The sequence below is a fragment of the Myxocyprinus asiaticus genome, chromosome 29 (assembly GCF_019703515.2).
Source record: "Myxocyprinus asiaticus isolate MX2 ecotype Aquarium Trade chromosome 29, UBuf_Myxa_2, whole genome shotgun sequence".
Classification (NCBI taxonomy): domain Eukaryota; kingdom Metazoa; phylum Chordata; class Actinopteri; order Cypriniformes; family Catostomidae; genus Myxocyprinus; species Myxocyprinus asiaticus.
In genome coordinates this window covers 31,708,477-31,735,971 of record NC_059372.1, presented here as the reverse complement: position 1 = coordinate 31,735,971, position 27,495 = coordinate 31,708,477, and the positions used below count along the sequence as shown (strand labels likewise).

Here is a 27,495-nt window from a genome sequence, read left to right as displayed (position 1 = left end):
AATGTGTTGCACCTGCAGGCACTCTAGTTGCTATTCAAATCCTTCATGAAAAATGTTATGCAAATGATCTGGCTTTTAGCTTCCTAATGTTTCAGTGCAATTGATAGGAGAGAAAGAGAGGGGAATGTGGTCATCTTCTGCAGTTGTTTTGCCTGTCTGTGTAATAGGAGAGAGGCCTGCTCATGTCAGAAGCTTTTGAAATGTTGAAATTTCCTGTTTTTCTCCCCTCACTTCCTTCTCCCTTTTATCCATCAATTTGTTCCATTGAACTCAACAGGGGAACTGCTCACAAAAGTCGTTGTCATGGGAACACATTATAGTCTGGAGTGGTTGGGCACTCACGTCTCTGCAGTCTGGTAAATTGAGAAAAAAAACATACAATGCGAAAATGAATTTACCACAGCCTCGCTGTCTATGCTTGTAATGGAAAATTTGCAGACTGCTTACTGAATACTGTGCTGTATACACTTTGTACTGCCTACCATTTAAAAAAATAAATAAAAATAGTATGTGAAACAGAATGCATCATGCAATGATAAACATTTAAAAACAGTAGTAAGCTATGCATTCTTGTCATACTACCGCAATTTATTGGTTTTTAGCAAATGGAATTCAAAATGGCAATTTTGTATTTTTAATCCAAAAAAGTACAAATCAAATAATGAGTCAAGAAAAAAACTTTTACAATTATAGATGAAATTGTGTCTGGTTCATCCAATACACTAAATAATATTCTCTGCAGTGTTCTTTATTGTATATTGCACATTGAGGCAAATGTAGTATGTCATCTGACCATTTCATGTGTATAGAAATTTCACATACTGTGTACAGTATACATACTATATGCTCCAGAAATAGTAAGAGTAGTATTACTCTTTTGTTTGTTTTTTTACATTCTACATTTATAATATAATATTATATAATATATTATCCATCTCTTTCTCACTGTATGTGCCTCTTTTCTCCCAGTTTTCTCTCTTTGTCACCTTTTATTTCTGTATGAAAAGAAATAATGTGTGATTTTCTCGCTGGAGTCATTTGGGATGTAAAGGATTACACAAAGCACTAAGGACAGCAGAAATATTAGAGTTTAGGCTTCCATACACACTCTCACACTTTCTCACAATGCGAGGTAATTGACCATCAAGATTTTCATTAAGTGCAGATCAATGCAGATTTTAGGCAGTCATATTTGTAGCATTACGTTTACACTAGGCATGTAACGATACACAAATTGCATGATACGATACGATGCATAGCCTCACGATATGATACGATACAAGCACCCACAAATGTTTTGCTCAAACTTATTCAAGGATTCAACATAAATGTCTTTTAAATCATAAATGCCACAAAAGTGTCTGACATTGGCAACAGAGCAGAGCTCTTAGTAACTTAAACAACAGCACTGCATTTGATTGTTGAGAAAAACTAATATGAACTCACAATTTTCATGTTTTTCTTGAGAAAATAACTTTGTCTACACTCTAGTGATTTATATTTGTATAGCACTTTTCACAATACACATAGTTTCAAAGCAGTTTTATAGAAAATCATGCCTTGTTGTTTGAAAGCCCCCTGTGAACAAGTTGAAGTGACTGTAGCAAGGGGAAAACTCAATGTTACTTAGTGGTGAAAACAACTCAAGAGGAACCTGACCTCTGGTTCTACGATATATGTACATAATCCAATATTATTTAGTGGCTTAAAGCAAAAACTGATCAGCACACATAATTTTTTTGCCCTCTTCCTCCTGTTTCACTTTGCATGTAAACTTTACTTCTGTTATTACCGATTTATGACATGTGCACAAGTGTTGTTCTCAAAGCTGTTTACATTTGGAAGTCAAAAGCATATAATTATAAATCTCATGTAATTGTGGGTTTCTTACGCTGTAGTCTTTGAGATAATCCAAACTTTACGTAGGCTTCTTGATCATATTCACATTTACACCTGCTATAGGAGAGTAAAGAGCCTGTTGTATTAGAGGAGTTAGCTGTAGTCGAGATAATCCAAACACGAGGCCTTGACTATCCTCTGTATAAATAGAGAAAAAGAAAACTCTCTCTCTCTCTCTCTCTCTCTCTCTCTCTCTCTCCAGTCTCACTGAATGTCCAGTCCAGTATTAGGCTAAGTGTCTCTTATGCAACAGGCCCTGCTCATCAGTGTCATTTTTTTCGGAGAGACAATGTGTGCGAAGTGGAGCGTGATTTGGAGACTCTCTCAATTTCACACAGTCCATTAACTCGTGTTTTCAGAATTCAGTCAAATGAGCAGGTGAAATGAGTGAAGAGAGAGAGAGAGAAATAAAGAGGAGTTCTCTATTGTTCCTTGGGATATACTTTATTGATACAGTGAACTGGTTCCTCATCCCTGACTGTAACATAACATCATCAGGTTCCTTATATCCTGTGTTTGAGGAGAAGTTGTGCAAGTCCAGCAGGCACAAGATCAGGCCACGGCTAGACCAGATAGACCAGTGTGTCTTTCTCTTGTCCTTATGTGTGCGTGTGTGCGTGTGTGCGTGTGTGTGTGTGTGTGGGCGGGTTTGGGTGGTTTACGAGGACATTTTCTTAGGTTACAAACTGGTAATTACAAATGTATTATGCTATAAATGTGGTTTATGAGGACATTTCTAGTGTTCCCATAATTCAAATCGCTTAAAAAAACATACTAAATGATGTTTTTTTGAAAATGTAAAAATGCAGAAAGTTTTTTTTTGTGAGGGTTAGGTTTAGGGGTTGGGTTGGGGTTAGGGGATAGAATCTATAGTTCGTACAGTATAAAAATCATTATGTCTATGGAGAGTCCTCATAATGATAGCTGCACCAACATGTGTGTGTGTGTGTGTGTGTGTGTGTGTGTGTGTGTGTGTGTGTGTGTGTGGGTGGGCAGGTTTAAGTGGCTTACAAGGACTTTTTTTTAGGTAACAAACTGGTAATTACAAGGGTATTATGCTATAAATGTGGTTTATGAGGACATTTATGGGGACACTAGAATTCAAATCACTTAAAAAACATACTAAATGATGTTTTATTGAAAATATCGTTTTTGTGAGGGTTAGGTTTAGGGGTTGGGTTAGGGTTAGGGGACAGAATCTATAGTTCATACAGTATAAAAATCATTATGTCTATGGAGAGTCCTCATAATGATAGCTGCACCAACGTGTGTGTGCGTGTGAGTGTGTATGTTCTCAGATTTCTGTACCATTGTTAGGTTTCTTAGTGTTGAAATTCAGGTAGCTGATAAGAAATACAGGAATCAAATTTCAGTAAACTACTTGGATAAGAGTTACATGTTAGCTTCTGAGAATTATGCAACAATGGATATACTTAATTTTTTCTGCAATAGTGTATTGTTCTGACTAAAAGTACTGTATTTTTTAATCAGATTTTTTAGAAAAACATCCACAGTCAGTCCACAAATTTAGTGTTTAGTTAGTACATTTGAAAATGCAGATTCAACAATCAACTTGTAGATGAAAATAAAAACATTTATGAAAAGACTTGTTTATATCAATCATGTTATGCGTTTGTGAATTGCATTTTATGAATATATTAATTTTATTTTATTGTGTGAATGTGAATTAGGTTACACATTTGTAGATCGTATTTTGTAAATACAGGTATATACATTTTGAGACTATTCTGAGTCATAATACTGCAGCATTTGAACCACAAATACAGTGATCATTTTAAATCAGGTTATTAGTTATTGTTGTGCCTTTATTTCTGTCACATGCAAAAACCTGTTAGCAACTTGTGTGGTTGTCCATAACTTGTGGGCCTCTTTTCACATCTACACATGTGAAAAAGAGTTTGTTAGTAAAAGAGAGGGAGAAACTCTGTGTAGGAGACATGTATCAGTTGCATTAGAAAGTCTAGATGATTGCGTCAGACTTGGAGAGTGGAAGGAATTTTAGCACAACTGTGTGACAGCCAGAGAAAGAATCACTCAAAAAAAGAGTAAATATGTTTGAGTGTTTTCACTGGATGAATAGAAAGAAAGAACAGAAGAAGAGGCAGAGGCTGTGTACTGTATATACCTGAGCCTGTTCAGCTGGTGAGAGTTAGCCATGGAATAAATGACGTCTCTATAATCTCATTATGATCAAACATGTTTTTGATATTCTCAGCAAACCACAGTAAATTAAAAAACAGTGGCGCAAAGTTGGTCGATGCACTGCTAACTCAATATTTCCATTTTCTTTTTAGGACAAATCTACTGATTTTAATGAAGTTTAGTGCAATTAATAGCTGCTCTTCTATTAAACTTTTCCATTCTGTCTGCCAACATATGGCAGGATTTATCACAACAGTTTATCATTATTCACCGTTTCTGTTGGATTTTTTTTTACAAGAAGATAAACATGGATGCAATTACATGGATTTTAAATAAGTTATACTATCAGTGATATAATTCTGTTTGATTTGTGTATTATTTAAGCAATAATTAAGCAAGGACGAGAGGCCATTCTGTATTGTGAAAAGGTAAATATTATTGCGAGGCACAACACACAGTGGAAAGTATGGTCTTAAAAGCATGGCCTCAAGTGCCTTATTGCTTAAATAAAATAGTTACAGCATAATAACAATATGAAGGACCCATGATCCATTTTCATGAAGACATTAAGTTAATAAATATGCAAATAATAGCAGAAATTAGGTGTTCATCGCTGTTAATATTGTTTATTTTTAGCACAGCTGGAATGCTTTATGAACCAATCAGCATCCAGGAATGAAACTATCAATTTTATAATTTATGTTAGTCTAATGACCTAGATACAGTAGGTGCATTCCCTTGTTGTCTCTCATTCTCTCTCTATTTCTTGCAGTAGAGCAGGTTTCATGGAAACGATGAGATAGCTCATGCTGCGATGTGTATCACTTTATTTCCCCCAATTTTCTGCCAAATTATGATTTATGAGTTTTTAGTATCACAGACAGCGAGAGAGATAGGGGGGCTGGTGTCGTATCAGAGTGGATGTGCATTGGCTTTGGATGGGGGTTAACAAGAGTTACTAATTTGTGTCTTCATTATTTCCCCCTAGAACGCTTTGAAGAAGAGGGCTGCAAGGCCAAACAATAAACCTGATAAAAAAGCATCACCTCAGGTAATACACAGTAATTCTAGAATACACTTGATTGATAACTTTATTTTTCTTTCTTCTACTCTTAATAATATTACAGCCTGAAGCAGATTAATGATGTTTAGCATTGGTAGAGATCATTATATATTTATGTCTCTGGATATATTATGCCTTCAGAGTTCAAAGTCTTTTAGTTGAGTTGATTCACTTTTCACTCCTCCATCACCTATTAAAGTAGTCCTAAGTTCTATCCACCATTAGTGTACACTGCCTCTTGTCAGTCAAGCTAGGGAGAACAGAGGGGAGAATAGAAATTTTTAAAACCAGGCTCTGTTAATTTAAAGTTTTCATTTTGATGATTCTCCTATATTGTTAACGATTTGCTAGGCCTTGGTCTACATCCTTGTTCAGCTACTACAAAGGGTAACATCAAACATCTCTGCGGTCTTTTAGACAAAGTGTATGTGTAACTACAAAGATCTTCTAATGCTTTACCTGTAACAACTTTGTTGATTATAATGGAAGCTATTTAGTTATGTCATGTCAGTTTAGCCAGGTTGTTGTTGTTTTGGAAACATAGTGAGGACATTATCCTGCCTGCCAGACGCTTTAGTCATTTCTGCCCAAAAAACATTTAGAACAGGACTAGATTGGGCACCGGTACCATGTTGGAAGAAAAGGGGTATAAGAGCACATTGTTAAGGAAAAAATACAATGTTATGTGGATAACAGTTGTCTGGTGTCTGGAATTGTTTCCCTTCAGCCTCCAGAGGACAGTTCCGACCTAAAATGCCAGCTCCATTTCGCCAAGGAGGAGTCAGCCCTCATGTGCAAGAAGCTCACCAAAATGGTGAAAGACAATGAGGCCATGAGGGAGGAACTGGTGAAGTATCGCTCTGTCTATGGTGATGTTGATGCCTCTTTGACTGTCGAAGATGTTGCTGACTCTCCTCACACTCGTGAGGCAGAAGTCAAAGTTCACCTAAAACTAGTGGAAGAAGAGGCAAACCTTCTGAGCCGACGAATTGTGGAGCTAGAGGTGGAGAACCGTGGACTTCGTGCCGAAATGGATGATATGAAGATCCAGGAATCCCCAGGTGGGGTTGGCATCCCAGGAGGAGTTGGAGGTCATCTTCTGCTTTCCTCATCAAATGAGAATGTGATGGAGCTACAGCGCCATCTACAGTTTGTGGAAGAAGAGGCAGAGCTGTTGCGGCGATCGCTGATTGAAATGGAAGAGCAGAACAAGCTCTTGATGAACGAGCTCAATCACTACAAATCCGAGCTTCCCGCTGTCACTGAGATTGAGCCAACCGCAACCATTACGCCACCCACAATCATTTATGGAGCTTCTGAAGATGGAGGATCTGGTCCAAATGAAGCTGCCTATAAAGAATTGCTGGCTGCCAGGCTGCAGATTGCAGAGCTGAATGGAAAGGTAAAGAAGCTCCAGTATGAGAATCGAGTGCTTCTCTCCAACCTCCAACGGTGTGACTTGGCCTCCAACCAGGGCTCTGAACGTCCAGCACTTGAGACTGATGCTGAAGCAGGGGACTCAGCTGAGTGCGTCCCCAGCCAAACGCATCGCGAGGGGCCGGTTGGGGATGAGCGAATCAATATTTTTGGGGAGAAGAATCAGAAAGTTTCAGGAACAAGACATATTCATAATTCTCAGTGCCTCAGCATTAAGGATCTTCTCGCAATCCGCGACCAGGCTCAACTCGTTTCCTCAGCCATTCAGCTTCTTACGTCACCCGACTCCACCTGCCTCTCAGCAGATGTCATCTATCACAAAATCACAGCCAATGAGTCTGCAGAACCAGTTCTTTTGGAGAAGATCCAGACACAGGGCTCCACGCTACCTTTGGTGGAGGCCCTTCATGGGAGACTGCAGTCCCTTCAGGCTCAGCTGCAGGCCCTCAGTGAGAGGGTGGATGCTCTGGGGCAGTCTCCCGAGAGGGAGCATGTGGAAGGGTTGTCCCAGTTGCTCCTGCTTTCCGAGTGTGGGGACCCTGCAGTAAATTGTTCATGCCCTGCAGATGCTCAGGTTGACCAGATCACAGTCCATCAAAAGGTATAAATGGCCTCTTTCAGTCAAATTTTCTGTTGCATATTTTGCTCTTTCCTTTTCGTTTTAAAGTTTTGTCTTTATTTTTTACCAGCAAATTTTAATTTTTTGTTGCTGTGCTTGGTAGATCATTGATTAGTTGTATTAACACTGCCCTTTCCCTTAGAAAGATTTGCCAAACACTATAACAATGCATGCTTGTAGTTCAATATAAGGCCTCATAGTGGATAACAATAAGGCCTCTAATGGAGTTTAATTATTATAATTATGGTAAAAGGTTTGGGTCCAATACCTGTTGTCAGTTGCCAAGTTAATTTTAAGGGATAGTTTACCCAAAAATGAAATTTGTGTCAACATATACTCCTCCTTATGGCACTCCAACACATATGTTGTTTTCTGTGGAACACAAAAGGAGATGGTGGAATGTCCAAGATAGTTCTATTCCAACAAAAGTTATCCGAAATTGAGTCTGTCAAGCTCCAAAAAAGGATAAAAAGGCAGGAATTTCAGTGAAAAGTGACCTACATTTTGGCTATTGTATGGCTTTTGTATGACATTAGAAGACTTAGGTGCACATGCATTGAGTAGACTGCTTTAAAGGTCCTTTTGAAGCTTGTTGTGAGGGTGAGTAGATGGTGACACAAGTTTCATTTTTGTATAAATTATCCTTTTAAATGACTACAATCTTTGGTATTAGCTAGGCATGTTATGTCTAGATTCAAATGAGACCAAACAAGCCACAGTAAAAGTTTATGAGTAGTTGTATTGGTATAATATTATACATTTTAGACCTGGATACTTCAAATAGTTGGCGTTTCAAGGAAATCGTAAAAAGCTGATGGCTGATCCTACATAGATATTTTCAAAGCAAGGTAACATTGCTTAGCCTCTTAATTCAAAAAGCTAATATCTTAACATTTCAAGGTCTTGGTCTTGCCAGGCTATATTTGATTTAAAAGATTGATTGTATACATTGAATACTCAAATATTATGATACAATTAAGGTGTAGTCAAGAAATAATTTATCTAGGCTCCATCAGAGGCCCAACTCTTGAGATCCAATCCAGACTCTCCCTTCCTCCTTCTCTCCTTTTTTCCTCGCTGCATGGGCACCATGACCTCTGGTCACTGCTACATTTCTTTCTTTTTCTTCCACTTTTTATGATTATTTTTTCTCCCCATTTCTTGTTTTCTCCTCAAACCAAAGATGTTGCTTTCACTCCTCATTGTTTTGTTTCTATTTGCCATTTTGTCCTATACCACAATGACCAAACTGTTTTTCCTGTACATACTTTTCATTGTCTTATGAGATTTTATTTGATTGCTACTTTTTATGGGTATCATTTAGCCATTTTCTTTTTTTTTTTTTTTTTTTTTGATGGTCTGATTGTTCACATCTCATTCACTCCAAATGTCTTATGTACCCACACTACATAACCTATCCTGTTTTATTCATTCATCATATTACTCTTGATCTTTTCTGTCCTCTGTCATGCTCTTCTTTATTGTTGTCTTTTGTTTTTCTGCATTAACTTGCCCATGCATGCATGCAACAGCCTGACTCTAGAGACCAGCCAGACTGTGAGATCAAAGTTCACCCATGCAAGGCAGAGAAGGAGAGCAGCAGCCACAAAGACAGCAACAAAGATGAAGAGCCTGACTTGAAGGAAACAAACGCTGATCTGGTAAGGTGCTATGTGCACAAATACACTTCAGTTCTGTTATTATCTTATTGTAGTCACATTCATTGAGTGCGTACTAACAAAGTTGCTGTCTATGTAGAGTATTTAAAATCAGTCACTTATGAGACTATATGATAGTTAAGATGCTGCCTTAGAAGGTAGCTGCCTATGTAGACAGTACGCAGCAAGGCAGCTCGCTTAGCTTTGGGAGAGAACTGGTATATAAGAAAAATACTGAAAAATGTTATTATTGAAAAATAATCATATAATACCGTGTTAACGCTTAACAAATGATCCCACAAAGATGTTATTGCTGTTAATGTTTTTGTCTGTAGATGTTACTGACATTTAAGAAGTTTTGAATATTTTTATTAGTGTTTTACTTTAGAACAGCACTGGGAGGTTGTTATGTTTATCAGTTTACAGTATTGCTCTATTACAGTTTCGTCCTCTCTCAACGCTGGCCATTAGAGTCAAAGTCAGACTGTGAATTAGTGGTGCTCTCTCTTACTCTTTGGATGAGCTTGAATCAGCTAATGGTTTAGCATTTTAACATTTCAAAAGCTCAGAAGCTAAAGTGAAGGCTTATGCTACATTCACTCAAATCTGAGGTTCATAGGTAATTTGGAAATTAGGGTTCATGCAACGATAGCAAAACGATTTAATGGGACATTCATAGACCATGGAGAGTTTTTATGTATTTATAAAAAGACCCATGTACCCATAAAATATAACACGACCTGTCCACACATGAGCAAATATAGTTCTCACTTCCAATGTTGTTCAGTTTTTGCCTTATTAGTTCTCATGCTCTTCAATTACACAATTTACCCCAGCACTAAGAGAAAGAGATTGCTGATCCTTGAACTGAACATATATTGTTATACATAATGTAACTATTATTGGCATGCTGCCTTATGATGCTGAAGACTGCTTATTTAATTTTTTCTCAGTTTAACTTGGTGCAGACAATAAAAGTTCACAACTATCGAATAAACTTGCACAAAGCATTATAATACTCCTGAGAAATACACAATCTTTTACATTAAAGCAGTAAATATTGTCATTATGATTAAAAACACTCCATTATGGAGGACTTTAAATCATGAGAGAATGCATTTTGATTTGGCATCCTTTACATTGTGCCAAATGCCCTTGCGGCATTCCAGAAAATTAATGAAACATCCAGCCATGTTTACTTAAAACTATTTAATGGTCAACATTTAACTAGCTGGCAAATGTGTGTTTTTGTTTTTTTTTTCTTAGAAAGAGAAAGGGATAACTGAGATCATGTGATCATCAACTCTGGTCCCATGCTTTAAATTATAGGAAGGGCATGCTGGACTGTTTGTTTTTGGTTAGAAATCTATTAGTGTTGGGTTCAATGTCTCTAACTTGTAAAAATGGACAAATATAGACTCTATTCTCTGCATTGATGATTGATTCTAAGCTAATTGAAAGTTGTTGACTGTGATATTAGCCTCCGTTATTATTTAGCATTGTAGCGCTGAAACATTTGGACATTTACAAGACTGTTTTGACAGCAAGTCTTGCCAGGGGGACATTTTATTGTCCCTGTTATTTATCTGTCATCAGTGACTGCTAATCTCTCTCTCTCCTCTCTTCTCTCTTGTCATTGTCTTCTGCAGCTGTCAGAGCAGGTTGGTGAGCTGCACGCTCTGTTGTCAGAAGCGAGAGAGAAAGCTCAGGGAGCACAGGAAGCACTGTCACAGGAGAGACATGCACGCCACACTGACACGCATAAACTCTCTCAGGTGCCAGACACATGCTTACACAAGTTGTGGGAATATAGATCTTCCAGATCACATATGATACTACAGTGGTTCTCAACTGACTTTACTTAAGCACCCACGTTTTGGACATTAAGTGGTGAGGCATCACTGTACCAAAATGTAATGTATTTTTATCTGGCATGGTTTTGTTCATGGCTTTCAAGGTTAAGGACTGTCATGCAACCTGCCCAAGTTGACAAAACTGGCTACCTTCTACTAAAAGACAGATGACATTTCAGCAGAATACCTTAGAGTTTGATTGGATCCATAGCAAAAGATATGGGAAGCGTTTTCTTCTCACTTTAAAAAGTCGATAAGCCTGTTTATTTTGCTGTCCTTATTTTACACGATGATATGGTTAGTTCTGTTTGATTATTTTTATTTAAAAAAAAATTCCCTGCTCTCTGCGATCAGAACAGACTTGCAACCCATTTTATTGTTGCAACTCCCAACCCACACATTGAGAATCACTGGTCAACTAATTCAGACACTAAATACACTAATATATAGATAGGCGGTAAGTAGGGTGTGTTCTGGGATCAGCATACTTTGTTGGTCCTATCCCAAATCTCAAACCTGACCATGAGCTACCTTTATAATCAGAGGGAAATAAAAAGTTGATAATTATGTTGTTTAGGCCCTAATAGCCCTAAGATAAAACATAACCCTAACCCTAAAATCTGATTGCTTAGGAATTTAGTTCCAGGACCAACAAGGATGTTGATCCAGGAACATGTATACTTGGCAAAAATTACAGTAAAGCATAGTTATAGTATACTAACCAGATAAACTGTAGTACTATAATCACAAAAAATGTAAACATGACTAACTGCACAGATGCTTCGCAAATCTCCACAAAAAATCTTAGTATCATCTTTCACACGTTTTCCCTGTAACAAATACAATAATACAGTGCTTGCTAATAAAACAACAGAAATACAATAGGTATTGACTCTTCCTGCTTACAGGCATCTCTCTTGTTAAATACCATGTAATAACCTCTCTCTCTTTCTCTTTCTTTCTCTGTAGCTTCATGAAGAGCATCAGAAGGCCCTCCTCCGTCGAGACTTCCAGCTGCAAAGTCTGAGTCTACAGACGCGTCTACAACAGAAGCTGTGGAGTCAGGAGAGGAACCTGCTGGTGCAGGAGTCACAGCAGCTCAAAGAGAGTCTGCTGCTCATCAGCCTCAAACTGCGCTGGCTCCTGAAACAGTGGAGAATCGGCAAGAAACTAGACATAGAGGGCAAAGATATACTGGAGGTATGGAGCCATTTTTAACAAACAACTGGGGATTCATCGCTTTGAGGTAGAATGATCCATTAGCCCAGTGGTTATCATAAAGTGTGGGGAGACCCAGAATAGGTCACAGTTCTGTTCTGATATGGTCAAGAACAGCAGGGAGGGGGAAAAAAATCAATGCTAAATGCAAATAATGTAATATAACTAACAATACAATTGTGCACAGATCAGATAGCAAATTAAATAGCTTATCAATGTTTAAAATATAGGAAAATGCTACCTGTATTTTTTGATGTTGACGTCAAAGTCTGTCACATTATTTTGCTGCGAATTCATCTGTAACTTTGTAGAGGTAAGCCAAAAAGGCAGATGCCAAAATGAACAGATTATGTGACGAGCCACCATGTTGTATTGATCATTTTATATATTGCTGGGCCTATGCAGCTCATAGTAATTTTAATAAATAGGAATAAATTAATAAATGTTTTATTTTACAGATATTTGTGTTTACAATTGATTTCCAATGTAAATCTGGGTCCTGAAATAAAATTAGTTTAGAACCACAGTTTTAGCCTATTATGAAAGTATAGGCATTAAAGGCACTATTATGAAAATATAGGCATTTCCAATATGTTCCTCTAGGTAAACAGTGTCAAGGATCTCCGTATTTTGCTTGAGGAAGATGGACTTTCTTCTCAATATGGAGACAACAAGATGTCGGCTGCTGAGGAGCAACCACCCAAAGAGTACACCATCACAGAGAAAAGCTGCACACAGGTTTGTTAAACCATATTCCTTCAGTAGGAAAGTAATTTGAGTTAGATTTGTATTGTCCTGTATTCAAGCCTTCACAGCTACATGTCCTGTTGCCCCCTCAGCAGCCTAGCGGTTTTGGCAGTACTCTGTCGGACCTGAAGGTGGCGTTACAGGATCTTAGCGCCGAGCTGCGTGAGGAGCAACAAAGTTCACAGGAGCTAACGCAGCAGTTTGCCCGTGCTAAAGCATCATGGGAAGTTGAGCGGATGGAACTCAAGAGCATCATCATTCAGGTAAAATGCTGTGTCCTATCAGGAAGGTCTATATAGATTAGTGGCCACATAAGATTGACATCTTAAACAGTTAAGGCAAATGTTGGCTTCTTTTGCTGAATTAGTATTTGTACAGTATATAAAGACTTTAACGTCCTCATTTGACTCATGCAGGCATGAGTAGGTAATGCCTGCATATACGTTGTTCCCTACCTTGCAGTTTAAAACGTGAAGATCAATTTATAATAAAAGCTTATAGTGACTTTTTAATCAATATGTTCCTCTAGTCAACAGTTACTGGCATGTTTAAATCAATTCTACAGTATGTCAACAGGAACATACCCTGGTCTTACAGTGTCAATAAAAGTATTCACCCCATGGACAGTTGTTCAAAACTGATCTCAGCTGGAGTTTCCCATAGTGATTTGAAATACAAATCAATTTGGAGGGAGATTTTATGGTATAATGAGACCAAAACTGAACTTTTGGGCATCAAAGAGAAGAGCTGAATGTTTAGCGCAGGGGTTCTCAATGGGGGTGATACCGCCCCCCCAGGGGGCGTTCAAAGGATGCCAGGGGGCGCTGAGAACAAATTAGTAGAGAGGGTGGCGTTAGGTTACAAATGGGGGCGTTTATCAGTCATAATAATCAAATCTATCGTCAAGTTCCTCTTTGCATTAAAATGTTGATCTAGGCTTTGAGTATATCAGTTGGTTCTCAATTATACAGGTTGGTATGCATTTGTACCACTGTTCATCTGATTTTGAAATGTAGTGACGCATCTGCGCAGTCTAGTCTAGCGACGCAGGCGGCTGGGGTAAGGGAATGAAGTACGGGGACATTCATCAAAAAAAGGTTGAGAACCACTGGTTTAGCGCATACATAGGACAAAACAACACTCTGAGAACACCATTCCTAAAGTGGAGCTCAATGATGGCAGCATTGTGTTTTAGAGATTGTTAGCAGCAGTGACTGGAAAGGTAGGGAAGTACAGAAGAAAAATCATGGATTGGGGCATGGGGCTAAATACTGTAAAAAACCATCATGGATTGGGGCATGGGGCTAAATACTGTAAAAAACCTGTGGGAAAGTATGTTGCAATCTGATGATCAAATCACTGGGATTTGGAGAACAAGTAAGGAAAGACCAGAAAAATAACAACAGTGGTGTGGCTTAACATACCCAAAGGTGCATGTCCTGAAATGAGCCAATCAAAGATTTCAGACCTCAATCTAATTTTAAATCTATGAAATGGTTTAAAAATAGCTAATAAATAATAATATTTTAGCTAATAAGCATTTTTTAAAGAAGAAATCTTTTAATGTCAAAATGTTTAATACTGATTTATACTGTACATACTACATACCCAAAAAGTAACAGTATTTGCTGCCAAATATAGTCTTATCAAATATTAGGGGAAGAATTACGCATGTAATCCTTTGCTGTTTTAATGTTTGTATTTTTTATTTTGTTTAGCCTTTAAAATTAAAGTCAATGAGTATGAAAAATTGCTGTTAAATGCATTGGGGCCTGAAACACAATAAAATCTGAAAGTGTCCACAGAGGTGAAAAATGTTATAAGTCTTTACGCTGTAGGTGTAAAGTAATTAATTTAGCATTGATCTCAGAGCACACTGAGCAATTTTACTTTAACTCCTACACTTCATGACTGAAGTCATTGATTTAACATACACAGATTATGGTAATTCCTCTTGCGTACTTAATTCTAAAAACCTGAAGCCAGTTAAATTTCCCTAGTTATTGTTAGATAAGCTTGCAATCAGTTATCTGTGAGATGGCAGCTGTAATTTAATTTTTGTTAACATTTGGTCTCCTGTTAGTGAGACTTGCACAAGTAGTCTGAAAAGAGAGCTGTGTGTGCCATCTGCAGTGTCAGCAGCAATGTGGTGGTATCAAGGGGGGTGAGAGGGAGTTTGTATGTGTGCTTACAGCCTTGTTGCTGGGCATGATGGTGAAAGATGAGTTTAATATCTCTGCCCTGAGACACATTCCTGCAGTCTTCTAAATAACTTAATTAATGAACTAGGGGAGGAATAGGACATATTGAATAAATATATTGAAAATAGAAAATGTTTGTCTTTTCACAAGGCTGTCAGTATATTTGGGCCTGGCATAACTACCAAAATCTTAACTGTCCATGCGAACTGCGTTATCCGATGCTGATGACCTCAAAATACAGATCATTTCACACTGTACCTTTAAATCAGATATGTTTACACTGTAGATGTCTTAAACAGTGCATAGAGAGCCAGGGCATGCATACTTATTTAGATTAGTTGAAATACTCTCACTCTCCTCCCTTCCTTGTTATAGAAGTAACAGCAGTAAAAACAGTCTACCTTCCAAAAAAGTTCACATGCATGCAGATAGATTGCACCTAATGGCACTAGACTGCCGCTTTCATCATTACTGGTCTGAATGCTCAATATAACTGAGCTCCCTTCCTCTCTGCCACTCCTCTTATCTGCACTTTCTTTGTTTTCTGTGGTGACTGTGGTGCAGAGAAGAAGCCAAGTGATAAAGAGAGGAATGGGAGAGATGGGACCTAACGCCTAAGTTTGAGCTGTGACCTCTGTGGCACTAATAAAACCTGTCACAGAAAACTGATTCATCACTGTATTAATAAGACAGCTTACTGACACCAGAAGGGGAACTTAATGCTGTTACTATATTACTATTTCGTCTTTTCTTGATGCTGTTCTTTATCACCTTTTATTCATTGATGATGTGAGTCTAATGAAAAAAAAAATCACAATTTACAAACCACATCAACATTCTGAAAGGAATAAAAGTGTTTGTGGAGCATTTTTGTGCCAGTCTGCTTGGCACAGCTGGTAACATCGCCCTCCCTAGTATGAAGGTGCCTGTTTGGCAGATTGGCAAAGTGTTACAAGCCACTTTCCCATAATCATTAGGGTTTATGAGGAGGTTTTTGGAATAAATAACCACATCAACCCATTAAACTCGTCATGCCATCCAAATCAAAACACATTAGGCATTATCACCATGAGAAGCTGGTCACATTATTGTCTGATGAGTTCCCAGCAGGCTGTGTGTTTTAATAACCTGATTCACGTAAGCTCATGAAATTGAGGATTTCTGAAGATTTGCAGCTCCAATTGACAGAGCAGAAGAAAGTCAAATGAGGATGGGGGATGAGAGTAGACTATTTTAATACTTACTGGACTGGAAACATAATCCAAAGTATAAAGTTAAAATGACAATTTCCATGCCCTTTCCCAACTTATTAAATTATGAGTTATAAAACTCTAAATTTTGACACTAGATGTTACTCAGAATTTTGACTGGATGAGCAATTTTCGAAACCATTGTAAAGAAAAGCCAATATGAGCACATTCATATATACCACATATCAGTTTAATTCTATATTAATGTGCCAAGTTGCATATTGCTTGGCAAGCAGGGTACAGTTAGGCTAATAAACTATATTACTTGTCTGTAAAATTGTTTATTCAGATTTTTCTTAATAACAAATGTTACTATTTTTTTTATGTTGTTGTCTTAAGCATATTGTCTTAAGCAATGGGCCACTCTAAGTGGCATGTTATGATGACTTTACCACAGACAAGTGGCTTTTTAGACAGTCTGCTTTACAACGTGCTTAAGAACAATTTTTTTCTGTGGTGAAATCACTGTAACTCATGACCTTGAGTGTGTGTGTGTGTGTGTGGTTTTTTATTCTATTAAGTATGTTTCCTAATTGCACTTAGAGGCTCATTAAATGGTGAAATTCTCTTATCAGCTGGAGGGGAAAGTGGGGAAAGCTTCTGTGACTGGGGGTGAAAAGGATTCTCCAGATCTCAAGGGGGCGCTGAAAAAGGAGCGAGAGGAGCATCAACACCTGCTGGCAGACTCTTACGCTGCCGTGATGGACCTCACCAAACAGCTGCAGATTAGTGAGAGGAACCGGAGTCGAGAGAGACTAGAGCTTCTGGAGCACTTCAACCAGGAAAGAAGCCAATGGGAACAGCATTTAAGAGATGCCCAGAGCAAAAGCACACAGGTGAGAAGTTTAGCAGGATGTTCACGTTGCTCTTTTCTATGCAACGAACCCATACAGTAACCAGGAGCTTTCAAAGCTCCTTAAAAGTACCATAAAATTAGTCCATGCGACTTGTGCACTATATTCCAAGTCTTGTGAAGCCCTGTGATAGCTTTGTGTGAGGAACAGATGACATTTAAGTCATTATTCACTGATATTCTACCCCTCCCCATGTTGTTCTCAAATATAATTTGCACATCCACATTTTTTAAATATGGCTTGTCACAATTAGTCATGAGATACGCAAGAACCAATTACGTTTTGGTGTCAATGATATCAAAACTGACAATGCACTATGTTTGGATATGTTCAAAGTCAATTGTCAAGTGCTTTAAAAGGCTTAGGAAGCCATATTTACTGCCATATATACCTTTTTATCTGGGCCCTTTTAATCTGTTGTTTTATTTGGGTTGGTGAGGATGTGTAAACATGACAGATTATTGTGTCTTCTACACATATTTTACCCCCACACTTCCTCAACTGGCTCAGTGCTCCCTCCACATAATGGCCGGATATGACATCTTTAAACACTTCCATAGCACAGAGAGCCTGCAGACATTCTCATTATGTTGTATGTTGCATCATTTATCTAGAAATACTTGGTTTGAAAATCCATTTGGCTGCTCACAATGTTTGTGTTCAAACTGGAACGCACCCTGAGACAGTGTGGTCAGTGTGTCTGCACTAACCACACTTTAAGTATTGAGACTGGAAAAGAAATGAGACTAAAGTTGTAGTCTCTCCTTTCTTCTTTGTGACAATAAAGCTTCATGCTCTAATTTCTTTGTTTCATATAATGTCCTAAATGAAAAAGTCTGATACCATGCCTCATTGAGAGGAACTGGGTCATTTAAGTATCTGTGATGAGCCATACCAGTATCATTACCCCCTCAGAGGAAACTAGCTAATTTGAATGACCTCATTTCCTAAATAGAAAATAAGCTGACTCAGTAATACCACATCAATGAATGGGAGTACTGTGGAGGGGGGATGACCAAAGCATACCATTCTGTAAAACTTCACTAAAATAGCTCATTTCCTTTTCAGGCTCTTTATGATAAAACCTCAGAGAAGGAAACATCAGCGGATACAGCCACCAACAGCTTTGCCTTACAAAGGTAAAATGACTTACATGAGGTGTAAATTGCATCCCCTTGTCGTCAGATTTTTTATTCTTTTATGATAATCTCCATTCTTTCCTTACAGGACCAAGTCAGTTTCCGCCCTCTCTGAATTTAAGAGTCTACTGGACACCAGTCTCTTCCTTCCTGAACACAATGTAAACGGTGTACAAGATGGAAATGTTGGGCAGCACCAATCCACTGCCCATTTGTCCCTGCTGGCTCACACTGATCTGAGTGACCTTAACGAGAAGAATTGGAAGTACCTTACCAGCGATTATGCCATATTTGAGAAGGGCGACCAATTTAAGACATGGGACTGCCCGAGAACCAACTCCAACAGCAGCTTCCCAGGACTGGAGCTGAGCAAGGAGTACATCCAAAGAAGCTACACCGCTCCAGATAAGACAGGCATTCGCATCTATTATAGTCCTCCAACAGTGAGGAGAATGGAGAGGAGGCCAGTCAAGGAAAAGGCTCAGCAGGAGCCCCAGCATGGATTTGCGTCAAGGGATATAGACATGATGGATGCATCAGGTCAAACCTCTGAATCTGCACCCTTATCAACCACTTCCTCATTGTCTTATGAGCAATGGTTGAGTTCACTTTCACAGCAGCATAGAGACCTACTTGAGGGACAAACGGGAGGTTCCGCTCCATTCCATGGACTGGAGATTTCAGGCAACCTTAGTGATGACATGAAGGAGATGACCAACTGCGTGCGACAGGCCATTCGCTCCAGTTCCCAGGAGAGGAAGTGCAGCAAAGATACTGGGAGTCAAACTGTGGGTGTTTCTAGCACAGGAACGCAAACAGCACAGTTTGTCAGCATTGGCCTACAAACGGATGGCCCCATTCCAACAACTAGAGGCATTCAAGGGAAAGTGTGGTCTCCTCGTCCATCCACCTCACTTGCATCATCACGGTCCCGACAAATCTCATCATCGCTGGAGAAAGTCCACAGTCGCATAGATAGACCCTGTTGCTCACCCAAATATGGCTCACCCAAGCTTACCCGTAGGATCTCCACCTCCTCCTCTAAACTTGAGACCTCCTCCACATCCTCAAGGGAACGCAGTGTCTGGAATCTCCAAAACCGCAGTGGATCACAGAATGGTTCTGCATGGGCACGTTCCACCACCACACGTGACAGTCCAGTGCTTAGCGGCCTCAACGATGGCTTGTCCAGTCTTTTCAGCGTGGTGGAACACTCCGGAAGTGTTGAATCCTTATGGAAAGCAGATCCGTGTCCAGGAAGACAAGCCGCTGGGAAACCCTCCTGTCCTAGCATAGGAATTGGTCTGGGAGAAACTGCAGCTCAGAAGCATGGAATGGTCCAGGAGTTTTTCCGCAACGTTTGTGGCAGGACAGCACCAATGGGCACCATGGACGAACCAAAACTTGAAAGCCTCCCTGGATCCTTGATTGGAACAGACAACATTACGAAGATCGTCAATAAGAGGTTTATGAAAACACAAAGAGATGAGATGGTAGCCACTGGAAAGGACGCAATGAGCATAAGTTCTAGTACCCTGGAGGTGAGTCATTGGTTGATTGTGTTTAATCAAAAACAACTGATTGAGTAATTAGGTGTGTTCGACTTCATGCAATGCTGCTCAGACCGATCAGTGTCTTAAAGCAGTGCATGTCAGTTAGAAATGATGTCTGACTTTAGTCTGTGCCACCACAGCATTACCGTGACATATGCCATCAAAGTACTGTGAGAGCGATTCAAGACCAGCCGGCTGGCTCAGCCAGCGCAGTTGCTCCAGAACGGCTGCACAAGCTCTGATGACGACACAGCTTATATGCGATTGGCCAGACTCACCGATAACAGCGGTGACGTGTGTTTCATGGGCTGAGTTTGCAATGGCATGGTACACATTATACTCTTACAACTTCTGCTATGTCTATTGCAGAAATAGGAGTAGTATAGTAGTATGCCATTACCAAGGTGTTTATTCTTACACCTTCTGTTCTGCTAAACTCTCACAAATCCGTGTTCTTATAACAGTACATCATGTTTATATCATGTTATATTGTTTATTCATAAAAAATTATTAAAAATACTGACTCTTTTAAAAATACTGAGGCTTTTCCTGTACACACAGCAAGCACTGTATTAAGCAGCATATAACACAGGGGTACTCAATAGGCGGACTCTGGTCCGGATTCGGACCGAAGGACAACTCAATCCGGACAAGATCTAAATCTTTGTGCTAGTCATCTGACACCTGGCTAAGTGATTGTGTGAGCATATGTGTAGAAATGCTTGGTGTGAATAGCCCTTTAAACTAGTGTGTTAAATGTATGCAACAAAATCATATGAAGAAGCAAAAAGATACAGTATTTATACCCTTTCCCGCTCCGCATGCGTTGCCACACTTCCCCGCATTAATGTGAGTAGACATGAAGCGCCGCATAGTAGAGCTGCAGATGCGGGTATTTTAATGACAGTAGACCGTAGCGGAGACATATAGAAAGCAGGAATATTGATGGATACCGGCATCTTTCACTAAAATACACAGCAGTAAATGAGAATTCATCTTCATGTGTCTGATATGACTCCGACAGTTCAGTATGTGACAGGACAATATAATGTGGTTCCAGAACGCCTTTAGACTATAGTTTTTCCCTTCTAAAATTAGCTTGAATAATCAACATGTTACGAGCCTTTCGTGATAAAACAAAAACAAAGATTTTTGTTTTAATTTTGTGAAACTGAATAAGAGATTTCATCATCTCTGGCATGGATGGCAAGGAAAGACAACCAAAACTTTGAAATTACGAGTTCTCTGCTTATGATGAGAACGTTTTCATTATTTGATAGTCAGCCCATACTTACAGCAGCTAGTATTTTTAAGCTGCACTGTTGTGATTTACATTGTTTGTTTGTTGTTGGTTCTCACTTTGAGGAAAATTGTATATATATTTGTATATATATATATATATATATATATATATATATATATATATATATATATATATATTCTGAATGTAAAAATATTCAAACACAAATACTGGACTTCTATCGCGCAGCTTCAAAACGAACAGTCCATCTTATCTCCTTATAATTCTATCAAAGGGCACTCTATTGATGAAATCTGAACTATTGTATTTTTTTTGTAGAAGATGCCCCATACTCCACCACTTTGGCAGTTACAAAATACTATTGCTGCCAACTTGGAAATGTATTATAACTATAAAAAAATAAAAATAAATTGCATTTCTTGTATTATAGTTGTACTGACTACTGACACCATGTAAGTTATTATTGTCTGGACCTTTGCTGGAAAGGAAATGTCGAGACTGGACCTCTTGGAACTTAAATTGAATACCCCTGATATAACCTTTTCAAATTAATGTTTCTGGTTATTATATGTAAAATTCAAATCTGAATTCCACTTCGTCAGCAATAAAGAAAGCAAACATCACGCAATCTTCCATGACTGATGTACGTTCAGCACACAGGACATGCAAAGTGTCTGGCTTGACAGCTCTCTTTTTAATTTCTCCCCCGACAGCAACCGGCAAATCTCGCTGTTTGGTAAATCAACCACAGTTCAAGTCGAACACACCTACTTACTTGCTCCAAAAAGGGTGGTAGAAGTGGTTGTGAAAGCAATCATAATTAATACTTTTACCTGTTGGATGATAAAATGGAAGAAAAATCCCATTGTCTTACTTTGAAGGAGGGGCTAATCCATATCAAGGGAGCAGAATATTAGAGAATACATAACATAATTTGAAGGTGTTATGAAGTGTGGCTGCTCACTTTCTCTATGTTTTTAGATATTAATGTTAATAATTATTTTCCTTTTCAGGATTCCTTTTGTGACTGTACCTCACAAACCCTCACTACCTGTTTTGCCCGTCACTCCCGCTCTACCACGCGACACACCAATGGTCAGTGTAGGCACCGTCTGCAAGAGTCATCAATCACGACTGAAGAACGATTTGATACCAGTAACGAGTGATGGGGATGGGGATGGCTTCTGTTGACGCTTCCCAACAAGTATACAGAATACAAAAAAACTATTAACACTCCCAAAACACTCAGCCTTGCACATTGCCACACAAACAAACTGCCACATACGCCAATACACACAGACACACCTCAAACCAAACACATACATATTACTTCACACCTTTCAAAATCCACAAAACTTTTTTCAGAACAAGACCTCAGTCTAACCAGCACACTTTAATGCCAAGGAAGGTGAGGGAGCATTGACCTCCCCTTTAGGTCCACCATTCCACTCTCAACCAGCCCGATTCTCTTTGTTATTCCATCATTCCAGAGTAAGCCAGCCAGTCCTGCCTTTGAAGTCCACTATCCCATTCCACAGTCAACCAGCCAGACCTCTCCTTAAACTCTGCCATTCCACTGTTCTTCATCCAGCCAACAGAACAGCTTACCTTACCTTACCATTTCAGTCAACTTGAGACAACTTGACAAATCCAAGATGTTACCAGGGATAAAGTTTCAGTAGATATAAAGGGAAATGCAGCTGAAAGAACCTCAACATGGCTTTCAGTAAGAGGAAAGGTTACATCACAACTGCCCAACGACCCATATTCCTGCCCTCTGATAGCTGTAAAATTGTCCTGTCACCAGCCCTTGAGGGGTTCAACAAGTTCACTATAAAACTCAGCATTTCAAACATCTAAAATGGACTGCCTTTGCTTTAGATAGTCTAGAAAAAAGTTTATTCTTTGGAAGTGTTATCGTCTAAACACAACGTGGTCTGAATTTTTTCTTTTCCCAACTGTCCATTTTCATTCCACTGACAATCATCAATCATTGAAGCCTCTTTCAACCACTGTACAAATTACCTGGGACAACTGTCATTATCAAACCAGCCAAATATGAAACTTTGAATCCACTCCTGGACCAGATCATATGATTGATTATACTGAATTGGGAATCTGTCCTTTTTAAAGACTTAGTATGCTGTCTGAAAATGTCTACGGAGAGCACGTTGGTAGTAGGGATTTGCACGGATAGTCGTTATTCGGTTAACTGTTTGACGCACCTGTATTCGAATACCAAAATTACTATTTGGTTATTCCAAGTGCACTAGAGGTATCCGAGCTCGACGGTACCCAACAAACCTTCGGGTTCTGGGCCAGGTTCGGGTTAGTTTTTCAAGTATAGGGTGAGTTAGGGGCTGTTCACACGTGTATTTGCATGCGTTTGCGCTGTTTTTCCATAGTTTTTCTAAACACGCTTGACGGACATCTTGCACTGTTGCGGCAAATCTCTTTGACCGCTGTGCCCGTTGTTTTTTTGGCAAAGTTTTAGTGCTTGATAAATCAATGTTTTTTCCTTTTTGCTGTGGTGTGCAGACAATAATTCCACAAGTTAAATGTTAAACCATTTAAAAATCAAAGCATCCTGAAGTGGCTAATAAACCATAGCATTGTAACTTCATGCACATGACAATACTAGCGTTTGCCCGGGCAGAGCACATATCAGGTTTGGCCTTACACATATTTACATATTTTCCATTGTTTAAGAAAAGTATGCTGCAGGTAGTGACAGTTTGATTATTTTTGTTTTACTTTATTTTGAGGGATTTTTATCATTTGAAGATCTATGTATTGTGCTGTTTAAGCTCATAGCTTATTGTGGACTTTATTCCCTACTATTTTGAGTAGTGTTTGATGCATATCCATTCCCGACTCCCAACAAATAGCTGAATAACCATTTGTGAATCTTCATGATAAACTGAATTTTACAAACGGTTACCGTGCAAATCCTTAGTTGGTAGCTGTAGAGTAGGAAGATCAGTTGTTTTGTTTGCTTTGGTACTTTGTACCATAAGTGTGTGAACATTAGAGCATTAACACTGAAATCTCCATTCCCTGACTAGGATATCCACATGAATTTTAAAGTTTAAAGTAAATTTCTATGCTTGTCCCCCTCTTCTATAGAAGACATTTTGCTGGGTCTGTCTTTCATAAACTTCTTCTTTATGTTCAGTGTGTCTACCTCTCCATTCTCTGCCATCGTGCTGAAATAATCCTAACAGACCTTAGTCAGGGTAGATGCCTTATTTGACGTGAATGAATAAGAGGCTGTAAGTGAAATGTTTAAAATGATGTACACTCTCTGGACAGGCTTAGAGAAAAAGCTGCTTTTTTCTACATATGGTGCTGGGCACACATTCATGAGTGCCTCCATGTTGAGATCATTATGCTGTCTAACTTGACTAAGGTCCATAATCCTATTTTGACTTATTTCTAGACCCCATTTGAAAGCCTCATACTTAGTGACAAAATACGAATTACACAGATATCAGATACATAAACAGAGATATGTTTAAGACTGAAACGTTGAATGGAAATTGGCCATAGTTATATTTTGAGATTAGTGAGATTTAATCAGATAATCCAAAAATATAATCCATAATCTGACCGTTTGTTCATGTAGCTATGCAGTTATTGTAATACGAGTGTGTGCCTCCCTATAGCTGCCCCTACATCAGAGTCGATTCTCGGCGAGTATATTTGGTAAAGTGTTTTCTCCAATCTCCAGTCGGAGTGGTGCTGCAAAAACTAAAGTTTAGTACGTTTTAAGTGCATTTTTGGGCTTTGATGACAGCACATTAGAGGAAACATATTTGCATGCATCTCTCAAGCAATAAGGACATGATGGCTCAGCTCTTTTATAAATAGGGCATTAGTGGATATTCAGAATATTATCACTTTTTCCAATTGTTCAACGTTTGGCCTTGTCAAAAAAAAAAAAAAAAAAAAAAAGGTCAGCCTGTAATATCCCAGTGTCTCCTCTTTATCCGTCAAAGCCTCGCCATACATCCCTCAGCTACCTCTTAACTTAAAACTGTATCTTATACTAAGCCCATTTATGTTTTATTTTGAAGGTCACTAGAGTGCCTTTTGTTATTAAAACAACAGGATATCTGTTAGGAGTAAGTCTCTGAGGAACTGCCTATTGACTGCAATGAAATAACAGATACTGTTAGCTACTGAATCCGTCCATTTCTTTAGTAATACAAAATATAAGGCAAAGTCTGTTTTTACAAAATTAATTGAAGTGGAAATCCAGTCTTTGTATATTTTTTGATTATGGATGCCAAAATTCATTTTAGGGCACACACTTTTAACATTGATCACACTTGAATTGCGAGTAAGATCTGACATTAATGTGATCAGCCCTACCTTTCTTTATAAGACATTTTTATCCTGTTTCAATGTTCCATGAATTAAGTCTGATATTGTAGTTTTGCTCACAGTACAAATCAGACAAAAGATGTACCTTTCCTTAAAGTGTCCCTTAACCGGCCAGACATCATGTTCATGTGTCTGAGCTTGGTCAGATGATCTCTAAGTTACTCAGACAGGGGGAATGACCATAGCTCAGGAGCCAAACTCTGAGTGCTCCCAACCACAGTCTATTTCAAACCCCACTGATGGGTTGAGAAAGGAAAATAGTAATGTACCCCAAATTTACGAGAAGAATGTACAGAATATAGTGACAATTGGACACACTTCTAGAGCAATTATTAAACCATTAACAGCTGTTTTACTACTCCTATTGTCTTAAGAAACTGCACTGCTCTTTTGTCCTTCGGGTCATTTTTGACCTGTAATGCTAATTATTGATTAGTGTTAAATACCCCCCTTAATGAAAATCTGTTTTGTGTTTAGTGTATAATGATCGGGAAAAAATTTTATATATTGAATATTTGTGGAGTAAAAATCACTTTTAGCATTTTATAATATATTAACTATATTACAAAAATTTCTTATTTATTTTGCTTGTAGAAATCAACAGTGTACATTTTAAAGTTACAATTTTAGTGCATGTCTATTTCACAAATTAATCTCTAATGCCTTTTCCAGCAGTCAAAATGGGCCCACTTTGAATGTCCATTGCAACAAATCCATTCCTTTCCACTAATGTTAAACATGTTGTTTCAGCGTTACATGGTTTTAATGGTTCTTTCTGCCATATAATGTTTAAGGAGAAAATAACATCCAACAGGTCTTTTACCATAGAGGGGCCTTTAGCCCCATTGTACTGTATCATATAAAATCATGTTAGTTAACTTTTTTCTTATTCCTAACATATAACCTGTTCAAAACTGTAACAAATTTGAGAAATGTTTAATATTTTGGGGTCAAATTTTATTTATAGATATACAAAAAATTATTTAAATCTGTATAACATTCAGAAAGTCTGAAGGTGAAAGGTGAACTGGTTCTTCCCATTCTGGTCAGAATTGACAATGGAAGACAATGGAAGGAACATTTAGGTTGAAATGTTCTTTTTCGAAAACAATTATATAATTGTTATTTTTTTAATGGTCTTGACAAAGTTACAACATTTGGTGCAGTTTTTATAAGATACTGTATTCTTTACCTGTCCTGGGACAAAAATGACCCTAAGACAATAGGAGGGTTAAAGGTCATGTTGTTGGTGGTTTTAAAAGTAATGAGATGTTTTCATGGGAGCAGCTCTCTGATTGGCCTTCCCATTCACCATACTGATCTTCATTACCCTCATGTCATCATATCACCCTGTTCTAATGCCTAGCAATATATAAAACACCTTGTCGCTTATTGTTGTTAATACTGTTTGCTAAGTTATTATAAAGAGAATGAGTGTACTGTATATTTCTTTTTTCTTTTTTTTTTTTTTTTTGTCTCCATTTAGAATCTTGAATTTTATGAAATGATAATGTCGACAGATATAAAACAAGAAACAAAAACCTTCCTATATGTTTTAACTTGAAATTAAATATACTGTACATAAACATTTTTTACTCTTTCTATCCTCGAATAAGAAACGTTGAATGTCTCTGCCAACTTTAAGCTTGAATAATGTACCTTTCCTCCCCTGAGTAAAAACTTGGGAAGATTTTGTGTAAATAGAAACATTTTGAAGATAAAATAAAAGTGCTGAAAATTTCTTTGTAGACTGTTTTGTCTTTATTTTGCATCTGGGAGGGAACAAGGTTGTTCACTCGAACAGAGTTCTATTGTCACAACTTAATTTAACATTTGCTGATAATTAAAGTGCTCAACTACTTGCACATTATCTGAAAAATTAACTTGCAAGTTAGCAAGGAAGTAATCACCTATTTGTTTCCTAAAACAGATTACGAACACTAGCCCTCAGTAAAACTAATATATTGACATGTACAGTACCTTATACACAATAACAAAGATAGACTAAAGAACCAATTTTTAAATGCAGCCTATAGCAAATTCTTTAAATGTGTGCATAAATTTGCCAAGGAAATGTATCCACTAACAGTATATGGAGTAAATTACTCTCTCTCTCTCTCTCTCTCTCTCTCTCTCTCTCTCTCTCTGTTTAGAATAAAGAGTGAGGTAAAAAGTGTGAAGGAAGAAAATAAAA

General features: G+C 38.2%; 1 protein-coding gene across 1 annotated transcript in view; it reads left to right on the top strand.

Annotated features, from left to right (window-relative positions):
• Window positions 1-27,042, top strand: part of soga1 (suppressor of glucose, autophagy associated 1) — a 72,722-nt gene extending 45,680 nt beyond the window's left edge. Inside the window, exons 4-14 of the mRNA XM_051662583.1 lie at window positions 5,051-5,113; window positions 5,853-7,163; window positions 8,714-8,842; window positions 10,489-10,614; window positions 11,662-11,892; window positions 12,514-12,648; window positions 12,750-12,920; window positions 16,684-16,944; window positions 18,031-18,101; window positions 18,190-19,642; window positions 21,929-27,042. Of these exons, the coding sequence (XP_051518543.1) occupies window positions 5,051-5,113; window positions 5,853-7,163; window positions 8,714-8,842; window positions 10,489-10,614; window positions 11,662-11,892; window positions 12,514-12,648; window positions 12,750-12,920; window positions 16,684-16,944; window positions 18,031-18,101; window positions 18,190-19,642; window positions 21,929-22,081 (4,104 nt within the window). The 3' untranslated portion in view covers window positions 22,082-27,042. The remainder of the gene's footprint in view (window positions 1-5,050; window positions 5,114-5,852; window positions 7,164-8,713; window positions 8,843-10,488; window positions 10,615-11,661; window positions 11,893-12,513; window positions 12,649-12,749; window positions 12,921-16,683; window positions 16,945-18,030; window positions 18,102-18,189; window positions 19,643-21,928) is intronic.
• The last annotated feature ends 453 nt before the right edge of the window (window positions 27,043-27,495 follow it).